At 39.0% G+C, this 18,652-nt stretch overlaps 1 protein-coding gene across 3 annotated transcripts; it reads left to right on the forward strand.

The window, feature by feature from the left end:
• Nucleotides 1–1,864: 1,864 nt before the first annotated feature.
• On the forward strand, nt 1,865–16,951 carry CBLL1 (Cbl proto-oncogene like 1; the record flags this gene model as incomplete). 3 transcript variants are annotated; one of them, XM_079711524.1, is made up of 6 exons in its annotated part: nt 1,865–1,913; nt 7,732–7,899; nt 11,370–11,470; nt 11,879–11,962; nt 13,028–13,101; nt 15,916–16,951. In XM_079711524.1, 6 exons carry the CDS (start codon nt 1,865–1,867, stop codon nt 16,949–16,951), a joined length of 1,512 nt encoding a protein of 503 aa, XP_079567650.1. The 3 variants fall into 3 exon arrangements, with proteins under 3 accessions (XP_079567650.1, XP_079567651.1, XP_079567649.1); XM_079711525.1 differs by having other exon boundaries at nt 11,373–11,470; XM_079711523.1 differs by lacking the exon at nt 1,865–1,913 and adding an exon at nt 3,377–3,632.
• Nucleotides 16,952–18,652: the final 1,701 nt, after the last annotated feature.

Genomic DNA, 18,652 nt, shown 5'->3' on the forward strand with positions numbered 1-18,652 from the left:
CATTAAGGAGATGAAGGTTATTGCCCTGATTTGGTATTGAGGAGTCTCATACAAGCTCTCTGATACCCATCCTATGTTTTTTATAGGTAAACAGTGCTATGTAAATGTAAGGTCATCAAACACCTTGAAGAGCGTTAGCTTATAATTCATAGGCTGGCAGATGTCTATCAGTGAGATGAAAATATGATATGCACCTTGGTGCTTCCGATAGTCCACTATGATGATGTTTCATTTTTATAAACCTTAGGACAGTACCAAGCTATAAAATAAGTATAAATGTTGACTTTCAATAAAGAAATTGTGACTGATTACAGTACACAGGTTACCAACAATGGATGCCAGAGGGCAGTAATAAAATATAAGTCTATATACAGTTTCACTTATCAATTTAGGTGAAGAAATTAATATGCCATGCTGGTACTGCACTGGTACAGTGAGGCAACTACAGTTAAGGAGAAAGTGATTATAGAGCACAGGTACTTAAAGCAATGCATAAAAGCAGCAGAGGTCAAATCAAATAATTCAACAAATGTTTATCTAACATTTTATCAACAAGAAATCTAAAGTAAGTGAGTTTCCTTTCAGTAAATTTTCATGACTTGATGCACCACAAAATGCTGACACAACTTTTTTTTTTTAACAGAGAACAGGAGTATTTATTTATTTATTTAAAATTTATTTATTTAGGGCTGTGTTGGGTCTTAATTTCTGTGCGAGGGCTTTGTCTAGTTGCGGCGAGCGGGGGCCACTCCTAATTGCGGTGCACGGGCCTCTCACTATCGCAACCTCTCGTTGTGGAGCACAGGCTCCAGACGGAAGGCTCAGTAGTTGTGGCTCATGGGCCTAGTTGCTCTGTGGCATGTGGGAGCCTCCCAGACCAGGGCTCGAACCCGTGTCCCCTGCAGTAGCAGGCAGATTCTCAACCACTGCACCACCAGGGAAGCCCCAACACAACTTTTGACTTACATATTATATTCTGTAAAACAGTTTGCAGGCTCTTTTTTTATTCTAATTCTTTAAATATTAACATCAGCAGACACTAATATTATTATTCTGAACCTGGATTTGCATCATCTGAAGTATGGCTGATAGGCTAAATATGAGGATAGGAAAAAATAAAAAGAGCACTTCCTAGGTGAAAACTATCTTCTTTTATACCCCAAATTGGTGCAAAATGCCTGATCATATCAGCACTGTATTTAGAGAAATAGGGAGGAATGGGAGAAAGGCTGCACCCCAACCTGCAAAAGAAAACAAAAAATGCCCAGCAATTGAAAGCATCTTGAAAACCACTTAGTAATACAGAAACTTACATTTTAACAAAAGCAGGAGTAACGTTGATTCACAATTCTCCTTAGTTGTGAATGCACCTAAAAACCTGTTTATAAAGCTGCAGATATAGTGGGAAAGTCTTTAAAAAGATCCCAGTAAAACGTTCAGCAGATAACACAGAACACTTATAGTATTACTCACCATATTATTATTCAAAGCTCTTACTGTTTAACTATATAGATAGAGCACATCGCTACACATACTTTATTCGAAATTCAGCACCATGAAACCACTTCTCTAAGAGGTCAATACAATAATCTCTGATTGATCCAGGAACTCTGGCACTGAAAGCGTGCATAACACAAGGTAATGATGTCGTCACCGAGGGACGACAAGAATAGAACCCAAATCCCTTGACTCCCCAGCTTGTGTTTTCCACTAATTGTGCTCCTTTCTACTCATTCGGGAGCATCAATGTGAAGGGCTGGAGAAGGGAGTGGACACAGATGCGCCAGGGTCGCGAGGTAGAGACCGCCCTGAAGGTCCTCAGGAATCACTCTTTGGCACTTGCCTTTTGTTTCGGCTGGGGACGATGCAAGCGGCAGCAACCACCGACCCGTGGGACCAAGAACTGGAACTAGGTACTGCCCGTGGCGGTAACTGTCTCTTCCTCATTTTAGGCCTTTCCTCTTTTCACCGCTCCCTCGCGGTCAGCCCTAACGTGCTCTCCCCAAGCTCAGCTCCGCCCTGCACTGGAGTCCCCGCTGCCTCCTAACAAGACGCGGCCACGCTGCATCTGTCCTCCACCTGGCCCCGCGTCCAGTCCTTAGGAGGGGTGTTGTGTGTGTGTGTGTGTGTGTGTGTGTGTGTGTGCGCGTGTTTCGTGGGGGAGGGTTTCTAGCGCCCCAAGAGCTTGCCCTAGAAAATGAGCGCTAATCAAGCGTTAGAAATGGGCTTCAACTGTTAGCAACTTTAGAGATGGGAACGGGGGTAGATACCCGTCAGCTCTGCCTGGGTCTATGCAGCTTGTCACGACAAAGCAAAAAGGAGACCATTTGCACAGAGCCTTTCTCTCTAGCTGGGAGCCTCATACAGCTCAACCATCCCCCGGGCAACCTCCCGCTGGAGAACGCCTTCTAGAGCGCGCGTGTTTACACTTTTCCTGGACCGGGGGGGCGGGGACCGTAGCTCGCGGACTCTGGGGGATTCCAAACCTTTACTCCGCCCGCCGAGGTGGGGCCAGCCCAACGGCCGAGCCTGCGCAGTGTGCCTGGCAGGCTCCAGGGTCCCGGCGCACTACAAGTCCCAGAAGGCAATGCTCCGCGGGGCTGGCAGCCGCCTTACCTGCTACGAGCTTAGTCCTATGGATACTACCGGCTTTCCCCCTCCCCCGTTCCCGTCGGTCTCCTCTCCACAGTTAAAGGCTACTTCCTTTGGAAGCACACAAGAGGAAGCCTTAGCAGGCTCCACATTGAAACTCTCCGCGTACTCGTTCTTTCTCTCTCTGCTCGAATTATGCCTGACTCCCTCACCGGAGTCGGCTAGCGGACGCGAGACAAGGAAGCCTTTGGAGGCCCCAACCCGGGCAACCTGGTTGCACTTCCGCCTCCCAGGCTCCGGAAGGTATCGCGCACGCGCTCCCTGCGACTCCGGCGCGGTTGACTTCCGCTCCCACTGTGCCCTGCGAGCCGAATCATGGATCACACTGGTAAGGAGGCGGAGGCAGTGGGGGTCCTGGTTCCATGCCCCCTGGCCGGCCTGGGACTGGTCTCCCAGCGAGCATAGAGGGTTTACGCTCGCCCTACAGCATTGGGGTGTGGCGGCGAGAAAGAAATCTCACAGACCCCTCCGCGTGTCCGACCAGGGCCTGCTACTTCCTGGCCTACCCTCCGGTTTGGTACCTACAGCGTCGGTGCCGGCAACAGCCGTTCCTTCTCTGCTTCTGCCGGTCTCCGAGCCGGGACGGCGGGCGGCGCGGGCTTCGCGGGGAGGAGAGAGCGCTGGCTCTTTTTTCCCTCATTTTGGGTGCTCTGCCCTACGTTATGGGGACTGGCGGGTAGATTCCAATCTCGGAGTCGGGGAAGCCTCATTACGCTGGGAGTCGATGCGCGAGAGTGGGTTGGAGACTTCCTGCTGTCTCAGTCAGCTTTGGGCGGGTGCTGCGGTGGTCACCGCCTGTCGTTTTTGTCTCTCCGCTCTTTCATGGACTAGAGGTGGGAGAAGGGAGTCAGATATGGTTTTCGGAATCGTACCGGGAGCAGCTTTTCTGCTTAAGCCCAAAGCATGCCCCCCGCTTCGGCTGTGGTCCTTAACCATCAGTCTTGAGCTTAAAATCAAGATAGTCTCATTCCTTTCTCCAAGTAAGAATGGCTTCACTCTTTGTTATGTGTTTTTTGGCTTTTGCTTCCTTGTGGTTTTTGGATGTTGAATGAGTGTATTTGGAGTTAGATAATGCTCCGTTCAGTTATATCAGCCATATTACAAGTAGGGGGGGAAAGGCTTTTTCCAGTATTAAGTATTGTTTTGGATTCCTCAGTCATCAACTGTCTACTTAATTTCATATATATATGTATACACACACACACACATATATATATATACGTTATGTGTGTATGTATACATACACATAGATACATATACACACTCTTCTAGGCTTGGAAATGGAATGGTAAAGAAGACGGACTGAGTCCCTTCACTTGGGGGTTATGTTCTATTGAAAGACAATAAACAAGTTTTTTAAAATACTTAAATGTTTATAGATTATGATGAGTGCTTTGAAGAGGGTAAACGGGTGCTCTGGTAAAGACTATTAGGAGGAAGCTTCAGAGAGGATGGTTAGGGAAGTTCTTTCTGGAAAAGTAACATTTGTAAGCTGAGATCTGATGGATGAGAAGAATCCAGCGTGGAATAAATCACAAGGAAAGCATTTAGAACAAGTACAAAGACTCTGAGGGAGGAAAATTTAGAGAAGACCAGTCAGCTGCACCTAGTTAACTAGAGGGAAAGAACCGGAAGATGGGATTGGAAAGGAAGGCAGGAGTCAGGTCGTGCAAGACTTTGAAGTCCATGGTAAAGATTTGAATGTTAATTTAAGTGCACTATAAAGCCATTGAACAGAAGTACAGGAGGAACATAATCTCTTTTTAAAAGCATAATAGGTTGTTTTATGGAGAACGGTGTAAGAGAAGGCAAAAATAATAGAAAATAGAAAACTTAGGAGGTGATTGCACTAGATCAGAAGGGAGGCTTGGCCTAGTGAAGGTGGCTGGTTTAGTGAAAAAGGGAGAGGGCAGATAGAACTCAAACAGGCACTGGTGGATTGGTTTGGAAGCGTATGAGAGAAAGGAAAGGTGCCTAGGGTTCTAGTTTGAGTCGTGTCCATTACTGGAAGACTTGGGAGAAAAACACTTTTTTTTTACGGAGCAGAGGTGAGAAATGGGAATTTGGGAACAAGATTTTGGACTGCTAAGTAAGAGGTGTGTGTTGAGACATACAAGGGGAGATGTCAAGTGGAGATCAGAGGGAAGTTTGTTTGGGACTTAGTACCACAGATCACTTAAGGCAGAAGAGAAGAGGGCCTAGAACCAGGCTCTACGGAACTCTAGTGTTTGGAAATTTTATAGAATCGAAACTCTGGGATCTTGGTGTTAGGGTAGCAAACATGCCACGTTAGCAGATGTTTTTCATTTGAGCATCTTACTGGAATTTTGGGAGTCAAGCAGCTTCCACAGTTTAGAGAATGTTATGTTAGGAAATTGTAATGTGGGTGGGTGTGTATCTCCATATTTATTATCCTAGTTCTCTAAGTTAAAAGTTTGCCTAAGTGAGTAAAAGTCATCTGAGCATGAAAATACTCACTAATGAACTGACCACTTAAAAAATTAGTTCCTGCTCAGATATCCCTGCTTAACACCAGCTTCTTTTTTATTCTTTTAGTTAATTTCATTATACGGCAGTGTCCGTAGTGTTTCATATCAGGAAATGGTATAAAATGCTGTACATTGATTGTGATTACAAAAGATTCCGATTTTCATTAAATTCATAAATGTGAATTTGGTAATTATTTGAATCACAAATAAAATCATTGGCAGGTGAGAAAATGCCAGTTAGCCAGTGAATTGACATTATGACAGGATAGGCATCTCAAAAGGATGTTTCTAATATAAAAGGATTAATAGAGGCCCTTGGGGAAATTGATGAAACCCTCTAATGTTATGCAAAAATGACTGGTTTTGTAATCTTGCTGAAAAAGTCAGTCATAAAATAAAGGCTATCCTGTGGTGCTTTTATAATAGAATTTTGCTGGAAAAATTACTCCAGGAAACTCCTCCTTAACACTTGATTCATTCTTTGGCTATTCTAAGAATTAGCACTTAGTTGAAACTATAACCTAAATTTTGTAAAAATATTTCTTGGTTCCTTTAATTCAAGATAAAATTCTACACAAATCTTTTAAAAACCTATATAATATACTATAAAAGTGTTATGCCTTTTTAAAGTGGATTTCACTTTATATGGCCAGTTCTGTCCTTAATTCTCACTTTGTGTAATATCCAAAGACTTGTTGTTAGGGCTTTATGTTTGTAGTTGTCTTATTCAAAAGGAAATTATGCTGTATGTTCTGATTCTTAATAAAACCCCCAAAACCCTAAGACAAACCCAGAGTGATGTCACTATTAACCGCTGTACTTTGCTTGTGAACTTGCAGTCTGAGACAGGCTGCAAGGTGTTAGAGGGCAGCAGGCTCTGGAAAGCCATAATAGGCTAAACAAGCCACAGTAGTGACCACAGGTGTCCAGGGTGGTGTGAAAAGGACTTGTAGTAAGGAAGTGGTGGTATTTTGATCATTCATCAAGGAGAAACCGTTAAGAGTCCTTTTACTATCTTAAGGACAGCACTGAACTGTCTACAGCAACTTGCTTTTTGTAGTTCATTGGAAAATCAGGAATACCTATTGAGCAAAAAAAAAAAAAAAAAAAAAAGTTCATTCTGTCTTATCTGTCTTTTTGCTATTACATTGCTTGTAGGTATTTTTACGTAAATAAGCAACTAGAGTGAAAGCAGATGAAATGCATTATTCAAATTGTTAATACATTTTGTGAAGTGTTGAGAGTTGATCGAGTTGGATTTATCCTAACTTTAACTATACATGTAATCCCTTTTCCATGAATTTTTTTGAGGGTTAGCTATTATGAAAGTAATAATAGAAAGTAGACTGAAAGATATTTAAATTAATAATTAAGGACCGATTTTGAATTTTGTTCTATCCTTCAGAAAGAGTGCAGATCGACGTGAGTTCAACATGTGTCTGTAATTCTAGTACCCTTGGAGATCATTAGTACTAATTAGGATACTATTTCCAAATTTGGCTTTACTGAATTTATTGTGGACAGTTTGGCTATCACTCTGGATTGTACTGTCTAATGCAGTGGCAGTTACACAGCCTTGTTCACTAATTGTCATGTTTAAAACATTACTATTTAAAAAATTATTTGCATTTCCTATTTTAGGGCATTTCCCTTTCTGTCTTTAGTAGGTAAAGGTAAATATTTTCTGGATTGTAATATCTTGTCATGGACTTGAAGAAAAGGTGGCTTTTAATCTTCAAATAGAGTCAGTTCTATGAAATAATGCTCCTATTACTCATGGGATATGAGTGAATTTAATTCATAAGCTAATAACAGACAGGGACGTAGAAAGTTTCAGTTATTTAGGCCAAGTACAGAAAACTTGCATCCTCCTAAATTATAATTTTCCATTACAGTGCTGACCAAGAATAACACAGTCACATGTGTACATCTAGAAATGTTATAGCACAAGTACATTAGTGTGTGTTTTTACTACTAAAGGGTACAATAATTTTTACTATATTCCTGAATGCTTTTTAGAAAAACAATTTTACACTTAAGAGAATAATCACATCCCTAAAACTAACTTCATTTTCAGTGCATTATTTATTTAATTTTACCATTGTCGGTGTTAGTTTTGTGTTTCCAGTATTATTGATTGTCCTGATATTGATGCAGATTACTAAATCTACTGAGTGCCTACTTTGCATACTTGATGGAGATAGTGATGATTTTCTTTCTTTTTGTTCCTCTTCCTTTACTTTTCTTTTTCTTTTTTTAAAAAATCTCTTATAGTTCCAAGACAGAGGTTCTTATCTTAGGCTCATGAAGGGTTTTATGTTTCTGTAAATCCCTCTGGAAAAATGGAAAATTTTTTTAGGGAGAGGTTCTGTAACTTTTGTCAACTCTTTAAAGGTTCCATATCTCAAAAAGCATTGATTTAAGGGTTTGTCCAAAATAGAGAAAATTAGTACTTGAACTTATATAGCATAGTATTTAAAATCAGAAACCAGATATTCAACCCTTGATAATGTTGGGTATGTTGCTTTAATACCTGTGGCAGAATAATCTTCAAAAAGAAAAACAATTACAACTTTTTTTTCTAACATAGACAATGAGTTACAAGGCACTAATAGTTCTGGATCATTGGGTGGTCTTGATGTTCGAAGACGAATTCCTATAAAGCTCATCTCCAAACAAGGGAACAAAGCCAAAGCTTCACCTCGAACTCCAAGGACTATAAACAGGATGCCTGCAAAGGCTCCAGCTGGTGATGAAGGTAATTTGTTTAAACTAATAGGTCCAAAAGTCTTTCTTTTATATCTGATTCCACCAAATAAGCCATGTGATTTTATTTACCTTTAGTCACCTCTTTTTTTATCTTTTATACTCTCTTCCTTCTTCAGTCTTTGACTTCTTATTTTGGCATATTTTACTTTTCTCTCCCTTTATAAATATTTTTGGTTTATTTTGTTGAAAGTAACACTGCCTATTGTTTAAAAAAAATCTAAACAAGGGCTTCCCTGGTGGCGCAGTGGTTGAGAGTCCGCCTGCCGATGCAGGGGACACGGGTTTGTGCCCCAGACCGGCCCGGGAGGATCCCACATGCCGCGGAGCGGCTGGGCCCGTGAGCCATGGCCGCTGAGCCTGCGCGTCCGGAGCCTGTGCTCCGCAACGGGAGAGGCCACAACAGTGAGAGGCCCACATACCGCAAAAAAAAAAGAAAAAAAAATCTAAACAATATTGCAGAAAACGTAAAAGTAAAATTGTCCCTCTCCCCCCATAATTATTCTCTTCACAAATAATCCCTGGTATGACTTTTTCATAGTTACTTTATAACTGCCCTTTGTTCATGCAAGATGCATGTGAGATTTTGCCTTCTCAGTACATACAGTTGTATCTCATTTAAGAAAATAGGCTTAGGTATTTCACTTACAGATATATCATAATTTATTTAACAGTTTTTCTAATTTTTTGCTGTTAAAAACAATTTTGTAGTAAATATCCTTGTATATGTACCTTAGTGTGTATATTTTGTAGAACTTAAACTTTGCATGAATTTGGGCATCTTAGAACTTGGTGGATTTTAGAATTTGTACATTTTAGAATTTGACAGATGTTGCCAAATGGCCCTTTAAAAACAGTACATCGCTTTATCCTCCCACACCAATATTGGTACTAATAACCTTCACAAATTTTTGTTCTGATACACATTTCTTTAATTATGAGTGGGGCTGTATATCTTTTTTTTTGCATGGTACGTGGGCCTCTCACTGTTGTGGCCTCTCCCATTGCGGAGCATAGGCTCCGGACGCGCAGGCTCAGCGGCCATGGCTCACGGGCCCAGCCGCTCCGCGGCATGTGGGATCTTCCCGGACCGGGGCACAAACCCATGTCCCCTGCATCGGCAGGCGGACTCTCAACCACTGCGCCACCTGGGAAGCCCCATGTATATCTTTTCATAGTACTGGTCATTTCTTTTGCCTAAGATCTACCTGTTCATTTCCTTTTCCCATTTTTTTTTTCTGTTTGATTGTCTTTCTTGATTTTTGTGAGTTCTTCTTTGTAAATTAATACAATTGTCATGTATTGTATATATTCTCCATTTGTCTTTTGAGTTTTATATATAAAATTTTTATTGTAGAAAAGCTTGACGATTCCATGTAGTCAGATATCCAGTCTTTTCTAGTGTGACTTCTGGGTTTTTTGTCATCATTAGAAAGGCCTTTCCCCATTTCATGAGTGTAAAACAGTTTTCCCATCTTACCCTTTAGTACAGGGTCAGCAAACTATGGTCTATTGGCCAAATCCAGTCCTGTTTTTTTGTAAATAAAGTTTTATTGGGACACATCCATGCCCGTGGCTGCTTTTTTTTTTTTTTTTTTTTTTTTTTTGCAGTACGCGGGCCTCTCACTGTTGTGGCCTCTCCCGTTGCGGAGCACAGGCTCTGGACACACAGGCTCAGCGGCCATGGCTCACAGGCCCAGCGGCTCCGCGGCATGTAGGATCTTCTCGGACCGGGCCACGAACCCGTGTCCCCTGCATCGGCAGGCGGACTCTCAACCACTGCGCCACCAGGGAAGCCCCTCGTGGCTGCTTTTCACACTATATTGGCATAGTTGAGTAATTTCAGGTATGGCCTACAGAGCCTAAAATATTTACTTAACTGGCCTTTAAGCAGAAAAAGTTTGCTGACCCCTGCTTTGGAACTTTTATAGATATGTATTTGGTTATTAAAACAAAAAGGGGGTGTGGGCTTGAAGTGGAAGGGAATGAAGAGATAACTGAGAGGAAAAGGATAGAAAGGGGATTTTAGCTTTTTTGCATTGTTTTACTGTTACACAAGAATTTATTTATACATTACTGTGTAGTTTTAAAAAAGTATTTAAAAACCAAAAAGGCCAAAGCGGGGGTACACTAGGTTATTGATAGAGCAGCAGCAGCTGGTATGTTGTCTATACAAATATATATATAGCTTAATGATGGGAGTACAAGTTGAACTACTCTGAAAAATGATAACGTGCTCCTAACTTTCTTGGCTGTTGTTCTGCTCAATAATTTTTTGAGTTTTAGATAAGTAGAAAAGTTAACTTTCCTTATTTTGAGTTTTAGGTGACAGCAGCTTTTATAAGGTATAAATGGACCATATAAGAACCTAGGGTCACTCAGATGTAACTTATAAAAACTCTACATTTGTGTTGGAGGTAATTAGATATCAGTACACTGGTATGTATGTCTGTATCAGGTTCAAAAAATTCTTGCATCTATGCGTGTGTGTCTGTCCGTTTGTGTCCGTGTGTCTGTATGCAGATGCTGTAATGTGGCCATGTGGGTAAAGTTAAAACTTCTGTGCTTTGGCTACTCTGTTTACCAGTTCTAGGGCCAAAAGAGTCGTGAGAAGCCTGGCACCTTGGAAGGATAGATTTGTCTTCTCAGCTTTACTTTAGGTAATTGGATTCTACCTAGAATCCCCATAAGACTGTTTGCTGGTTTTCTTTTCTTTTGTATGAGATGAGAGGATTACCATCAACTTTTTAATTAGGTCAGAGAAATTGATATTGAGCCCATTTGATCTTCATATTGTTTTAAGTTTATTGATATTGATACATGCAGTGTAGGGGAGGATACTTGTAAGTAGATATGATACAAATTCTGCTGTTTGTGTGATTAACCGGGGAGAGGTTTCAATGGAAAGGATGAAGTATGAAAATGTTGGATGTTTCTAAAATCAGGCTCAGTTTAAAGCTGAAGAAGAGGATACCTAATTTACTAAGTCGTAAGAAGAAAGTCTGCAGAATTCTTTGTTTTCATTAATCCTTTAGCAATAATATCAGTTTCTTACAGCATAATACCACTTTTATAGATAGATCAGAATAAATGGTGATAAGTGTCTTTTATTTGTGTAATAATCATGATGATAATTAGTAGTTTTATACTAGAAATAGTTTGGTGAATTAATAAGAGCACTTGAATGGGAGTGAAGAGATCTGAGATCTTTTCCTAGCTCTGCCACTGATCTTCTCTGTGTTGTTATTAGGATCTCCAGTACTGCAATATTCTCAGTCATGAGAGTTGGACTACATGATTGCCAAGATCATTTCTAGATGGTGCTTTAAACTAGACTTGATTATCTTGTTCTTAGAAGAGCTTTGAAAGGTGTCAGTGAATAGGTCTATTTGGCCATGTACATGTACTTCCAGAATGAAACTGAGATGTGAAAAGTTAACAGGTAACACTTTCTTCTCTCAGAAGGATTTGATTTTAATGAAGAAGAACGGTATGACTGTAAAGGGGGCGAACTGTTTGGAAATCAGCGAAGATTTCCTGGACACCTTTTTTGGGACTTTCAGGTATAACTAAAAATAAAAAATTTTATTAGAACAATAAAATATTTTAAATACTTTATTAGAACAATTCAGACTACATAAAGAATGGTATGAACTTTTATTATAGTTATATCTTTCAGTACTCACAAATCATTTGTTTATTAATGCCCTATTTCACTGTTTCCAAAAATAATCTGAAGTAATTTTTAGTAAAGTCAAGTAAAATCAATAACCATTAACACTGTTTAAGGGAATAAACCCCCAAGACTGATGGTGGCCCAACTAATGTGGCATATGTGGGAATTATACCAAGAAACCTTCATTTCTAATTGTTTTAATAACTTTTATAAAATACTAACCAATTCATTGTGTAAATTATGGCCGTAAGTTTTAGAAATGCTTAAGGAAAATTTAATTATATCATTTCAACAGATAAACATCTTAGGTGAAAAGGATGATACACCAGTTCATTTCTGTGACAAATGTGGATTGCCTATTAAAATCTATGGGCGAATGGTAAGTGTAAATTAAATTCTGTTCTTGTAAATTAAATGTTTGTGTAGAGGTAGGATTCTGAAATTTAAGTAGATAGATTTATTACTGTTTAGTGATTAAGTTGATAACATTTTAAATAAGTATAAAATAGCTAGGGGAAATTTGGGAATAATACGTATTTAATAGAATTATCTTGACAAATTCTTTAATTGCTTGTAAAATATTAATTACGGAAACTAATTATGAAGACTAAATAATTTCCTTGGACTCTTTGATACCTGTTAGTTTACATTAATTCTAGTTTATTAGGGAAAAATTTTTATTTTTTCCCTTAACAGAATAAAATCAGTTATTCATTTCTGAAGGCTATAATTTTTAATATAAAACTGAATTAATAAAGATTATTTATGATTTCTGAGAATTGAATTCTAAACGTTAAAAAAATACAGCCCTAACTGTAATTTAATAGTAATTTTGATGTATAAAAAGATAGTTTTACATTTTTGTTGGAAAAAAATTTGAATTCAGTGATATATCTGTGATGGTGGAGGGTGTGGATTATGTACTGTTGCTTTGCTGTATATAACACAGCTAAATAATGGTAATGGCCTGTGAGTTTTAAAATGGTGCAACATCATTTTACTGTGTCCTTCTGATTTATTTTTAAATATTTGTAAGCTCATTAACTTAAGACTACCAGGAAAGAAGCCTACTTATATTACATTAGAAGATATTTGTTCTTTTCCTGCCTAGGAATACTTTCAGGAGATACAGGATTAGATAAAACATTATGCAGTATTCTTCAGGAGCTTTTAACCTGTAGGGACCATGAATGTGTAAGCAAATACGCATGTATATGTTTTTTGAGAAAAGGGCCAAAGTTTTCATCACATTCTCATGAAGAGCTTTGTGACTGAAAAAGGTTAACTGTTGCTTTTATGTAATTGGTACCTAATAAATGTTCATTTTAACAAAACAGTTCTCAAGTGCCTTCTATGTCTAGGTCACTGTGTTACTGTTTTTTTTTTTATGGAAGTATTTTAATTTGTTCTAGTATGCTTAACTGTAACATGTCTCTGTTCACAGATTCCATGCAAGCATGTTTTTTGCTATGACTGTGCTATTTTACACGAAAAAAAGGGAGATAAGATGTGTCCAGGGTAAGATCATCATTAAATTTTTAAATAAAGTTTGTGATATAATGATTTATAATCTAGGTTAAAGGTCAGGGTGTGCTCTAGACCAGTGGCAGGATATCAAATGTGTAGACATGGCTCATGTTTCTCTGTGAGCCTAGAGTTGGCCTTAGCCTTCTCCTTAAGATAGGGCTAATTAGCTATTATCTATCAATTCAACTTGGCCAAAATAACGAGTATGGGCTTCCCTGGTGGCGCAGTGGTTGAGAGTCCGCCTGCCGATGCAGGGGACGCGGGTTCGTGCCCCGGTCCAGGAAGATCCCACATGCCGCGGAGCGGCGGGGCCCATGAGCCATGGCCGCTGAGCCTGTACGGAGCCTGTGCTCCACAACGGGAGAGGCCACAACAGTGAGAGGCCCGCATACCGCAAAAAAAAAAAAAATAAAAAAATAACGAGTATATTTGCCATCACAAAGTTAGCATTATAAACCAAAAATAGTTATTTTCTTGTTTTAATGGGATGCTAGAGAGGTAGTATCACGTAGTGATTGAGAGCAAAGACTCTCGAATTAGAATTCTGGATTCAAATCTCTATTCTCTTATTTATTAGCTGTGTGACATAGGTGATTTCTTCATCTGTAAAATGGAGCTAATAATAGTACTTACCTCCCTGGGTTATTATTAAAAGTAAATGAGTTAATATATATATAGTACGTAGCATATAGCAAGTACTATGTAAAGTATAAGCTCTTATTTGTTACCTTCAAATCTGATTATTATGTCTTGAGTATATCTTAGAACACCATCATGTTCTAAGATAGACTCAGACAAGTTATGACAATCTAAAGGTGTTGGTTGATAGTGATCTATTTGGAGATGGTCTTGAAGGATCCAGAATAAACTATGAATTTTTATATCAATTTAGAACTCCTGATAGAAGGTTTGAGGAAAGCTTTGAGAGAAACTTCTTTGGAACAACTGTAGGCTTCCTAGATTCCTTATAACCTATGTCAGAACCTATCCCAAGGGTTGTAGTATTAGTTGATAGCAAAGCTATGGACAATTGTAAGGGATAATTTTCTTTTATGGTATAGGAAGATTGGTATCACTGAGAGAGAATGGATGATTCATTGACAAACCATCGCCAACTAATTGTCTTGGCATGTTTTTATTAGCCCTTTAAAGTCACAGATTATAAAATTTATAGTGTGAGTTTAAAGAGTATTTCCTTCCTAGAATTATAATTCAGAAGAGTTATGAAATTAAAAGTGCATATTCACTGTTTGCCTTATTTTCTGTAATGCCTGATTTTCCAACACGGTGTACATCCACTATATAGTAAATTTGATGGCCTCATTGGGATAAGGGATTTTGGATGTTGTAAAACACCATGTAGAGGACATCAAAAGGTTTTCTCTTTTATGTAAGTGTTCTAGTGTTAATATTTAAAAGGGAATTTAGTTTTCAGGGTATTCAGTGTAACTCCAGTAAGCATCTCACTGGTTGGCCCTGAGGTATATTAGAGCATAAGCCCATCTGGATCAACAGACCCAATCCAAATTAATGTAAGTACTATATACTAATGCTTAAGCATCACCCAAAAGAAGTGCCTCACATCCCATTACTGTGGAGATGTTTCAGAGCTTACACCAAGTTAGAAGCAAAAAATAAGAAGTGTGCCAAATGGCCACTAAAGGGATGCCTCCTAGTATCAAGAAGGAGTACCAGCCTTCAGTGAGGAAGGAAAAACAGACACCACTCAAAATCAAGAATATAGAGCCATGTAATATAGTGTCATATGACCTGACACACATATTCAATGATAACAGCTTATACATGTATAGTGCTTAAGTAGTCATTAAGTCCTGTCATTTTCACTGTTTTGTTGATGTTACAGATACTCTTTTAAGTAGGGTGAAGTAGATACAAAAACATTGTGAGTTAGGTTAGATGTTTGAACCCCATTTTACAGATAAAGAAACAAAGTTTAAATGGCTTCACCGAGCTCTCAGAGCCAGTACTAGATCCCAGTTCCAATTCCTAGTTTGGTCCTCTTTCCGCTATTTCAAGAAGACTCTAAAGGCAAGAGTGGATTAAAAACAGTGAATGAAGAATAGTTACAATTTGACCCTGACTCATTAAGAAACTATTGAGTTAAATTTAGTGGTTATAATTTAGAGAAGCAGGAGTGTGTAACACTTTGTAGTAGTAACTTTGTCTGACAGTTCAGGAAGACCCCTTCTTGAAGGGACTCTTGGTGTTTGAATTTAATTTGTTTATGTTGTTTAATGTTAAGAACCTTGATGATTAGGATGATCCTATTTATTTTTGTAGTTCTTACAGTTCTTCCACTTGGTGTCTTCCACGTAGTATTATTTGCACAGAAAATAATACTCAATAAATACGGTACAAGTTTGAATTCCAAGATTGTGATAGATCCTTTGGTTTGCCCTTCCTGGATTTTTCTTTGCAACTGGATGCAAAGCATAGAATTGTTTGAGAAAATCAGATAAATTCTAGGAAGAAAAGGTCTTTTCTTAAAACATACTCTGTTTGATAAACACTTTGAATTTTTTTCTTAAGTGTTCTGATGTTGAAAGAAATGCTGATGCTTAATAGGGAACAGACCACAAAGTGGAAAAGATTAAAGGTTCACTTGCAGTAACTATAACTTTTTTTTTTTTTTTTTTTTTTTTTTTTTTAACTATAACTTTTAATTGTGAACTTCTGTAATATTTTCCATAACAAAATTTAAAACTAGTCATATCTTTGAAATTAAGTGCATTATTTTTATAGTCTGTTTTTAGTAAATCAAACTTTTTTCCCCTTCTAATTTAGCTGTAGTGATCCTGTGCAGCGAATTGAGCAGTGTACACGAGGTTCTCTCTTCATGTGTAGCATTGTTCAAGGGTGCAAGAGAACATACTTGTCCCAGAGAGACTTACAGGCTCATATCAACCACCGCCATATGAGAGCTGGAAAACCTGTTACCCGTGCTTCACTTGAAAATGTTCATCCTCCTATTGCCCCACCACCAGCTGAAATCCCCGATCGTTTTATAATGCCGCCAGACAAGCACCATATGAGCCATATTCCGCCAAAGCAGCACATCATGATGCCACCACCTCCTTTGCAACATGTGCCCCACGAGCACTATAATCAGCCACACGAGGATATTCGTGCTCCTCCAGCAGAATTGTCCATGGCTCCACCTCCACCTCGCTCGGTCAGTCAGGAAACCTTTCGTATTTCAACAAGAAAACACAGCAATTTAATAACTGTCCCTATTCAGGATGACTCCAATTCAGGTGCTAGAGAACCACCACCTCCTGCCCCAGCACCTGCTCACCATCATCCTGAATACCAGGGTCAACCAGTGGTCTCGCACCCTCATCATATTATGCCTCCACAGCAACATTACGCACCACCTCCACCTCCTCCACCACCAATAAGCCATCCAATGCCACATCCTCCCCAGGCCGCAGGTACTCCTCACCTGGTGTATAGCCAAGCTCCACCTCCACCAATGACCTCTGCTCCACCACCAATCACCCCTCCCCCTGGACATATTATGGCCCAGATGCCACCTTATATGAATCATCCTCCTCCAGGACCTCCCCCCCCTCAACATGGTGGTCCACCTGTAACGGCACCCCCTCCTCACCATTATAATCCTAACTCTTTACCCCAGTTCACTGAAGATCAAGGAACTCTGAGCCCTCCATTTACACAGCCAGGGGGAATGAGTCCTGGTATATGGCCTGCACCGAGAGGGCCGCCTCCTCCTCCACGAATGCAGGGTCCGCCTTCTCAAACCCCACTTCCTGGACCACATCATCCAGATCAGACAAGATATAGACCGTATTACCAATGATCATAGTATTTTGAACTGAAGATACGATGAGGAAACAAACTTACGTATAGTCAATCTTTTAATTAAGCTCTGACTGTCTGGGGAAGGGAAAGCGCCTCTTACTGAGGTGGCTGTAAAACACTTAGGGTCTTGTCTCTTAAAATGGTTTTAAATCTTGACCTTAGGAGTGATTTCAAGTACTATACTGTAGTGCAGATAAGTGGCTCAGTTGAGCACAACTATATTTTAACAACTTTCTTCCCCTAGTGTGGTAAATTGACCCAGAGGTGACCATTTGTAAAAAAATACGAAAAAATGTTTTCGTCGTCCCACTTTCAAAAATATTGCTTTTGTTAAACCCAATGTTTAGTTTTTCTTGTGATACCTTTTGTTAACCTGTGTAAAAGGATTAAATTTCAATATGGTTGTAAAAATGCTATTTTTATGTGAATTTAAGTGCAGCCACATACTGTTTTTTAAACCATATGTTTTACCACTAATTTCCCAAAGTTATAATAAAATCCTAAAAGTAAAAATCTACTAGAATTTACTGTAAGGCAGACTGTTAAATGGTAGAAAATGATTTCACATGTTAGGCACTGAAATTTTGAGGTATATTAGGTGTATAATGCACTTGGATGCCTTTTCATTTGTAGGCAGCCTCAGGAACACCAAAATACATTGGAATTCCAGTACTAAGAAATATTTATGTTTGTAATATTGAAAGGCAGTGTTCGTTACTTGGAAAGTTACGGCCAAAGTAATCAACTCTGTAGGCTCCAAGCTGTTGGGGGTGCTGGTACCCATTAATGCTTTTTACTGAATGGTTGGAATCACATGATGCACCACACTGACTTATCTTAAGTAACGTTATTTTATAGAACTGTTTAAATGGTGTGCTTTAGATGAAGTGTATTCCTCTCTACTCATTGTCTTAAACTAAATATTTAGGGCTAAATAGGCTTTATGTAATTCCTCATTTCATGGTAGAATTTGATCCCGTGCTTAAGTGGGTTCTTGTTTATTGGGTTTTAAACTATAATTTGAATGCCATGGAGGAATTTGAATACTGTATTAATGAAGGACATGCTTGTAATCACATACTTGTGTTGCTCAGGTTTCATTACTGTGTGATAAGGTTTTTCCTCTAACTTGATATTTAAAAACTATTAATGATTTCCTGTTTCTTTTATTGGTTAAGCATCTAAAAACTTGGAACGTTTTAGCTTGGAGTCAACAGTGAAGACTACCAGATGATTTTGTATTGGAGAAAAGAAAAGTAATCTAAATTGTGAATTTCAGTGCTTTATAAGGTGTCTTCGGAGTCAGCTTTTGCATTATAGGGGCTTCTTACAGTCCAGCTGAGATGACCACTTACAGTTTATACAGAACTCTTATGTATAAATCAACACTCGTAGGATATTACTATATATCCTTTGAATAAACCCCTGTGAAGTACTTCCTCCCCCCTAAAATGGTGCATAACATATAAACATGAAATGTGTAGTATGCAGATGCCATTTATTAAATAGTTAGTAGTGTATAAATTTAGAACATTTCTTTTTGACAAAGGGTGAACTGATTGCTAATTTACCATTTAATTCTGTCGGGAACAGGCAAAACAACCTCTCATCTTGGATAATCAGATGCAAAGTCATCTATGAACTTAGAGCTGAAGTTAGAAATAATATAAATGGCCCTTTCAACCATGACCAGCTGAAA

The sequence above is a fragment of the Hyperoodon ampullatus genome (assembly GCF_949752795.1).
Source record: "Hyperoodon ampullatus genome assembly, chromosome: 9".
NCBI lineage: Eukaryota > Metazoa > Chordata > Mammalia > Artiodactyla > Ziphiidae > Hyperoodon > Hyperoodon ampullatus.